Source organism: Pleurodeles waltl, chromosome 1_2, assembly GCF_031143425.1.
Source record: "Pleurodeles waltl isolate 20211129_DDA chromosome 1_2, aPleWal1.hap1.20221129, whole genome shotgun sequence".
NCBI classification, from domain to species: domain Eukaryota; kingdom Metazoa; phylum Chordata; class Amphibia; order Caudata; family Salamandridae; genus Pleurodeles; species Pleurodeles waltl.
Window position 1 is genome coordinate 39,368,735 of NC_090437.1, and position 8,359 is coordinate 39,377,093.

Genomic DNA, 8,359 nt, shown 5'->3' on the forward strand with positions numbered 1-8,359 from the left:
ATGTGAGCCTGCAGCACATATTGTCATCCTCTCATGTGATAACATTGGGGATTCCTTTTTTACATTTAATAAACTGTAATTCCTAAATGAGAGGAGGTAGATATGTAATTTTTGGTACCTATGGAATTGTAATGATAAGTCCTCTTTAATGGTAAAACCGAATTTTTTATTACAATTTTGAAAATGCCACTTTTAGAAAGGTGATATTTTCCTACCCTTAGCCCTTTGTGCCTGCAGCCTGTCTTGGGTCACATGACTGGGTGTAGCTGACAGTAAAACTCTACAAATTCCACCCAAACAGTCACACAATAGAGGGATTAGGTGTGTCTCTGTGGGCCATCAGTTAGCAAGACGAGGGGTGGAGCTGAGCACATCCTAACTTACACCTGAATAGAATGTGTCCTGTCTCCACATAAAGACCTACTGGCCCTTTATTGTCACTGCAACTAGCTTGGAGCCAGGGCAGAGTAGTCAGGAAATTCCAAGCAGTTCAAAGAACCTGTTTAGAAACTTCTCCCAACTTCTAGAAGAAGGCCACCAAGGTATAAAAATAGGACCTTCAGACCCACTCTTCAGTCCACTACTGGACCTGCAGACAGAATCTTAGAGGGCTGCTTGCTGATGTGACTTGCTGTGCAATCTACCAAACTGCTGCTGTACCTGGAAGGATTGATTTGCTGCCTCCCAGGATTAGCAGAAGTGTCTACAAAGGCTAGTTTGCTGGCCTCCTTTTCTGACAACAGGGACACAATAGGTTCCCACCATCTTGAACCCAAATCTGGACCCAGCCTGAGTGAGACCTGAACCCTCAAGAGGTCTCCATTCACTTCTGAACCCTTGGCTGTGATACTAAAGGTGCCTAGATGGCCATTTTCAAAAACTGAGGACAACAAAATGTGTTTATAATTCTGCACAAAATGTCATGTGGGACTCACTCAAAAGTACAGACTTCATCCGTAGGTATAAGGGAACTCTCATCTACTTAACATTCTTCAGTATCAACTTGATTGAGTGGAAAAATAACTACAGAAAGCACAGTACCAGACAAAGTACTAATTTACTGTATTCATAAATATACAATGGTTATATGATCTCAGTGCCTCTGAAAGGCACAGGGAAAGTCCAATAAATGTGTAATCTCTTAAATATTTAACCAAGTCCAGGGTTGTTCTGGTTATATATGTAAAGATTAGACAAATGTTGGCCAAAACGTGCTCTGAAAACCGGGAAGAGACCGGAACCAACCTGTTCGCCTATGCACCAGAGGTGCGTCGCTGCTCAAATTGACTTTGTGGCTTCTCTCACTATGGGCCAGATGTATCAAAGGGCTTACCCATTCTGTGTCTATGGAAAATGCTTTAGTACATATGGCCCTATGTTCTTCTTTGTAGCAGCAAATCCGTTACATCGGTCCTTTGCCAAAGGGATATCTAACCACGTGGAAATGTCTTTGGCCACAGCCCTCTGCTTCGTCCCACTGGAGAGTTTCAACTTTCATTTCGGTGACTTAGTCTGAAGGTAAAAATCTGCACCCAGGCTTCACTCTACGGCCATCTGACGGACATGCTCCCTCCTCAGATACTCCTGCAGCCTTGCCCTGCTGAAATTCTACCTTCTCAGGCATTTTTCTTCCGAATTTTTTTTAAGTCTAAATGTAAGCACTGAGTGAGCCTAGTCCACTTTTTGGTTATAAACCGCGTTCCATTGCAGTTGGCCTTAACTTTGACGTGGTCTCTCGTGACCAGAAGTCTGCAGTTAGGGGTTTGACCTTTAAGGCACAATTTTAAACCTTCAATTTTAAGAATTCATAACTCCAGTTCTATGGATTGGATTTTTGTTGTTTTGGTGTCAAAAAATTATTAAATATACTCCATTTGTCTAAATTGGTTTGGGATTTTTCTTAAGTTGTGTTTTCACTTTATTGCTGCTTTTGTGCTGCATAAATACTTTACACATTGCCTCTGAATTAAGCATATCTCCTTTTTGTGCTAGGCTACCCAGAGTTAAGAACATGTTCATTTAGTGACGTTTGTGGGTCATCCTTCAGGGGTCCGCGGCTGTTGGTGGAGCAGGGCTCACACCCCAGTCAACCAACAACCCAATTTCTCACAGATTATTTGTGGTAATGCCTCTATTCAGTAATTGCATTACTGCAACCAGTCATCATAATAAAACTGCAAACTTAAATTTAAATGTAAAATATTTTAGGACAGTTCCCTGTATTATTATTAGCATTTAAAACTGTAATGTAAGCATCAGCTTTTTGTTTGTTCTTTCTATTGTAGTGAAGAGGTGTTACAAAGTTTATAATGCAGTAATATAGACTGAATCAATCTGGTAGACGGAGGTAAAAAAAGCTGATTTGTGTGTTGTGATCTGAAAACATATGGCTTTATGTTCAACGTTCCATAAAAACAGCCCACACCTCTAAGTTTTATTTTTAATTTTTGGCTGGAGCTGAATCTTTTGCTGCACTCTGATACCTTTGATTTTTTTCAATGTTATTCCTTAAGTAGAACCTTTCCGTAGTTCTATTAATTTCATACGGTTATTCTTGTCAAAGTTTGAAGGGCCGATTTCACTGCCATGTAACGAACTGTGACACTATTCTCTTTAGTATACAACGCACCTTCTTTAGTTTGTTGCTTTTGATCTTTTAAACTGAACCACCCCTTCGCTTTTTTCTAGGATACCTAAACGATGAGCTGCATGACATATTAAAGAAGAGAAGGGAGAAGATGCAGCTATAACCACCCTAAGGACCTGTTGCTAGCCGAAATACATGAACGTTGTACCCAAATCTCTGTTTTCCGAAAGCATTACGTGGCCGGATGACGTTAATTACCACCTAGCCAAAATAAGCACTGTAATCAGTTTGCACCATCGCACATACGAAATTTAGCTCTTGCCTGGTTCATGTATGAAGAAAAAAAACTACTCTGGATCTATTTGTGGTGTCAAATTGCTGTTGTAAATGCTGTATATTTTGTAATTATTAAATTAAAATCTTAAAATTCAGGAAGTATTAAAAGTCTTAATATTCAGGAAATATTAACAAATGTATAGCAAAGCAGTTTGAAGTCGTGACAGTATACTAGGCTACGTTGAAATCTACAATAAAATTGAGCCTTCTCACAAGATACAGAGGCAACGGAAGAGCAAGGGAAAGGGCTGGCACGAACTCATCAATTATACTTGGCCCCAGGTTATGAGCTCTTGGGGAAGATGTAGTGAATACTACAGAAACTAGGACTAATCTTTTAAAACTCATGTCCTTGGATACACCACCCCAACTGCACACACTGGGTTCCAGTGAGAGAGATAATCCTTTAGCAGACATGGTTACTTTCTGTATTTTCTAAACCGTGCCCTTCCTCATCTCCTGGCCAAATAGGCGGCTGTTGTTGGGCTAACTGTGGGGCAAAGAGTCAAACATGTGAGGATAGTGGTGCTTACATTGTCATTACCTGGTAAGATTAAAAACTAGTATCAAGCAAGGGATGTCAAGGAGTTACAATGGTTCCCACACCCTTTGTCAACATGTTTCAGCCATTTGTTAAACCTAGGGAGCCAAAGGCTTTATGACTTTTACCAGGACAGTCATCCCCTTTTCCTTCCTAAAGTGTGTGCAAATATGCAGAAATGATAGAGAAAGTACTCACAGTAACAGGATCCAACGTATTTCCTAGTAGAAGGAGATATACATGTAGCCCTGTCAATTATATCCAAAGCCTCTAGAATTATGTGATTCTGTGGCTGTGGCGTTTTTCCACATAATTACATATTTGCCACATTTGATATGTAGTCCATCATCTGCTGCATAATCTGCAGATTTCAAAAATAAAAATGTTTCTAGCTCAAACTGATCAAAAGTTTCAAGAAATTTGGCAACTCAGGTTCCTGCGCACTGGAATGCTTTTCTCAAAGTTTGACTTCTCAACTTTAAGTCGCTTATTGATGTATTTGGATGTTAAGTTGTTACTAATGAGGTGAACTCTATTCCCTGACACTATTACCAGGAATAAAAATGATAAAATAATGAAGTATTAGTATCACTAAAGGTGCTGAAGTATGCCTCATAATTAGCTTTTTCTTGCAACATAATTAGTTCATCCTTGTCACATTTTTTGGTTCTATTCATCCCATAATCAGAGGGGGGCATTCCACGGGCCACCATTTCATATGTATTTCACTAGACCGCTTTCTTTCCATTGCTATTTAAAGTTTACAGATTTGATTCAGTTACAACATTGCCTCACGCATAGCTTCGGAGGTGAGACCATTTATCAATAGTTGGTTGATTGTAATGGTCGTTCATGACTATCTGAGGTTTGCCTCTGCACTAGCAGACATCCAAAATGCACTATATGTGCCAGCAGTCGTAATGATGACAAGATAGCCCTGTCAAAAGTGCGGACAGTGGAAAGACGTTTACACAGATAATTGTCCATTGATAACCATGTGCCAACCATGATTATCTTGTTTTGTCCATGAACATGATAATAAGGAGTTACCTAAGTGTTAAATTGACAAATGAGCATAGAAAGGAAATATTTCACTTTTTTCATTTTTCATGGAAAGGAAATAGTTCAATAATTCCCTATCTCGTTTTATATAACATATTTAACAAAGTTATAATAAATCCTGTTTACGTAAGTCATTAATGGCTACATTGTTATACTGCATGTTAAATGAAGGGAAATCACATTCACTGAATAATCCCGACCTCACGCACCTTGGGGCCACTTTCAATTCGTAGGGCCTGATTTAAGGTTTAGCGTCTGGATTAAAGGTAGACAGTTTGGGGGAGCTTTGCTCCGCCTGGCAAATCAAGAGAAGTTTGCCGGCCAGTGGATATCTATATAGTGAAAGGAACCACATTTATAGAGGTTCCTGCCAATGTTGGCAATGTTTGACGGAGGGCAACATCAAACATGACAGACTGCTGTACTTTTCCAAAGTTTTACATTTAAAAAAAAACTCCCAAAGCTGGAGTTTGTTTTTTGAAAAATGTAAAACGTATGACCCCAACACCTTGGGAATTTTCTCTGATGGTGAGGGGGTAATTTTTGTTATTTTTACTGTCCATCACTGATGGACAGCAAAAAATAAATGCCTACTAACCTTCCAATTTGAACTGGGTGGACAGTTGGATGCCTTACATCCGATGGCCCGTACTCCAAAATGCTGTCTGAGAAGTATGTCAATGATGGAGCTGGAGTAGGGTCCGCCATCTACCTACAGTTGGTCCATTCAGCCCTAAATGATGTGGCCGAGCCAGAGTTTAGTGGAGAGGGTACTCCGTCGCACCTTCTCTGCCAAACTCCAAATTGGGCCCATGGTTATATGTGTGAGTCGTATCTGCCATTTTGGCTTGGTAAATTAAAAAACGTTGCAAACGGCACCTGCATCATTCTGCTGGCACATGCATGCGTTGTGGTGCACACACACACATTATTATCAGATATGGATGCGCCAGCGAAAGGATGCAACAGTCGGTGGTCTGTCATTGTGCCTGTTTTTTAAACAAATAAATTATTGATGCTGCGAGCATTGGGAAAAAGCTTTTTGCTTTTCCCTTGACGCTGTAAAACATCACCAGAAGATACTGGCAAAGCAAATAGGTCCCAGAGGCGAGATCGGACACTATAAACTATGCTGAATGGGAGTATGCAGAATATTTACTACATCATAATGTGAATACAAACAGTTAACTATTTCATACAATTACAAAGGCATCTGCACCGTTTTCATTCACATTTGAGTGAATACATGTGCAAGTGTAAATTCATGTTTTGTGAATAGAAAACACGAATCAAATGTGATCTTTGTAAATTAATAAATATTTGGCAAATATTTTTGTTAGTGTGTTAAAGCTTATCAAATTGAGTATCTATATTTTTGTTTGAATTTTTATGCCTCCACTGTTTGTGTTTTAAAATGAAATCAATAATCCAACCTGAAACACAAAAGACATATCAGCACAGTATTTCCCCAGTGGAAAAATGAGAGACCTTGAGAGTTGTGGACTCATAAGGTGGACAATGGTCAACAAGAGTAAAGTTAGTCATTGTTGTGGTTGTGTGTATCTTGCCACATATACATAGACTGCACCAGCACTGTGCACACTACTTTCATTTACAAAAATGTACACAAAGGAAAGCAACTTGTTGTGCCTCTAACAGAAGGAGGCAATGAAGTACAGCCTTGCCAAATTCGGAATCTTTCTTCAAGTGAGCATCCTCACAGGAGAGGTTTGCAAATGCATGAAAGAAAAAATATAGGATGATTTTTTAACTGAGAGCCACTTCAAATCCAGGTGTTAGGGAGAGAAATAAAACAGAATGGATGACAGAGAATTGGGTAACATCACATAAAGGTCTGTGATGTATTATCAGGAGTCTCACCAGAGTTAAATTTGAGCAGCAGTACCACCCACCTGAACAGGAAAGGTATTCCAACATTTTCCAGATACAGTCCGGCATCTGAAAGAGATTTAGCAGGTGAGGGTTCTACAGGCGGTAACATTCATCAGAAACACTTGCTGGTGAGTAACCATCCTGAATTTATTTTTCTTCAGAAATTTGTTAGTAAAAGCACGTCGAAATAGGTCCATATTTCCCCAGTTTGGTGGATAAGGATGTAGGTTTTCCTTTTTTGATTTTGGAATCAATTGTATAGCACCTTTCTGAAGAAGAACTGGAACTTTTTCATCAAGATGGTTAGGAGAATGTGGGAACAGAAAGGTGGTGGTTGGTGGGAAATAGACGAGTAAAGTCATCTTCTATTAGTCTGAAGGACTCAGTGGTGCTAGGGGATCTCCCTTAAACCCTAAAACACAAGTCGTTCACCAACCAATCACAGTTCAATTTTGCAAAGATAAATTAAGAGATGTTTTGCTACCTTATAATTGATCCCGGTCTGCTGTATGGTCGAGAAAGCTCATTATGAGGCTGCTGAGGTGTTCTTTTAAACTGATGCCTATAACACCTGAACTGCTGAAGAAAGTTGCACGGAGGCGAGGTGAAACCCAAAGAATGTGCATTACCTCACCTTTGTTTGTCTGAACTTCTGCAGAGAGTGGCCAGCTTTCAACAAGAAAACAATGGACTTTAAAGAATGTGCAATAGCCGAGTCTGAGAAGTCTGTCTCACATCTAAGCAGGTCTCCTTAAGACAGTGTTTGAATCTATTGAACATTTCACTGCATACACCGGGCAGCATTCAAGCCGTCTATTAAAATGCCTATGAAACGAGCACCAGAAACAGCCTGACACCATGCCCTATAAAGGGTGAAATCGCTTGGTAAGAACATTATCGCAGAACATGGTCACCTCTCATATTACGGAGCTACCCTACTGTTATTCAGGAAGAAATTAAAGATATACTCCATCACAAAACTTTGGGGAAAATATTTTTGAGAAAGTGGCACATCAGTCCCGATAGGCCACTTCGGTAGCGTCGGCCTTGCCCCACCTAACAACATGGTTGCGCCGTATTTACAATACAGCTATAAGAGAGCAAGTTTAATCGATACAATTTGAAGTACTAAAGTATTAATTAAAAGATTAAAATGTGTGTTTAAAAGTTTAATTCAAAATAATATGTTAGGAAATAAAACTTATGACAATTGTGGTGGACACCATAAACAATACGTAGTAATAAAAATAATAGTGTCTAATGCCGAAATATTTTGTTATCCATAATTATGAACACTAAAAAAGATGAATTAATGATTATTAGGTTTGAAATATTAATTAAATGTTTTATTTTGTTCATATGTTAGCATTAGTGAAAGGCCTACATTTAGCATTTTCTAAAGGTCTGTGTGTCTCAGCAGTTTCTAGAAATTCAGTGTTCATTGTTCACTTGTTAGCTGACCTTACAGAAACGTCAAATGTCCTGAACATGTTTCAATTATTTAGTTATTCAATATCCTGCATGATGTGCACATTGTGGAAAAGCTATGTTCTTTGCTTGTTACATTTGTCCTTCTTGGGATGAGATAATGTGTACCAGAGGAACAATAGTCTTCAGTGCTCACTGTAAATGTTTTGTAACCTGCAACAATTGTAATCTACTGCGAAAACTGGTGACTAGGAGCGAGAGAAGGTGAACCAATCCTGGGTGCAGAAAACAAAGAAAGATACTTCTGAAACGTGAATTAAAGTTTATTGGCTACGCACTAAACCACCCTATAGTCTTGTACAATAGAAATTTAGCTAGTTACTTTCTAGGATTTTAATATAGCAAGGTTTAGATTATGTAAGCTCAGATTCTTATTTACTCAGTTTGTGCAATGATGTTTTTTGACCTTAGCTTTTTGCCACTGTTGGTTCGGATACAATAGGGTAAAACAT

At 39.0% G+C, this 8,359-nt stretch overlaps 1 protein-coding gene across 2 annotated transcripts in view; it reads left to right on the forward strand.

The window, feature by feature from the left end:
* STAP1 (signal transducing adaptor family member 1) overlaps nt 1-5,850 on the forward strand; it is a 478,236-nt gene extending 472,386 nt beyond the window's left edge. For both annotated transcript variants that reach the window (XM_069235790.1, XM_069235796.1), the window contains exon 11: nt 2,689-5,850. In XM_069235790.1, coding sequence (XP_069091891.1) covers nt 2,689-2,750 — 62 coding nt within the window. In that variant the 3' untranslated portion in view covers nt 2,751-5,850. The remainder of the gene's footprint in view (nt 1-2,688) is intronic.
* The last annotated feature ends 2,509 nt before the right edge of the window (nt 5,851-8,359 follow it).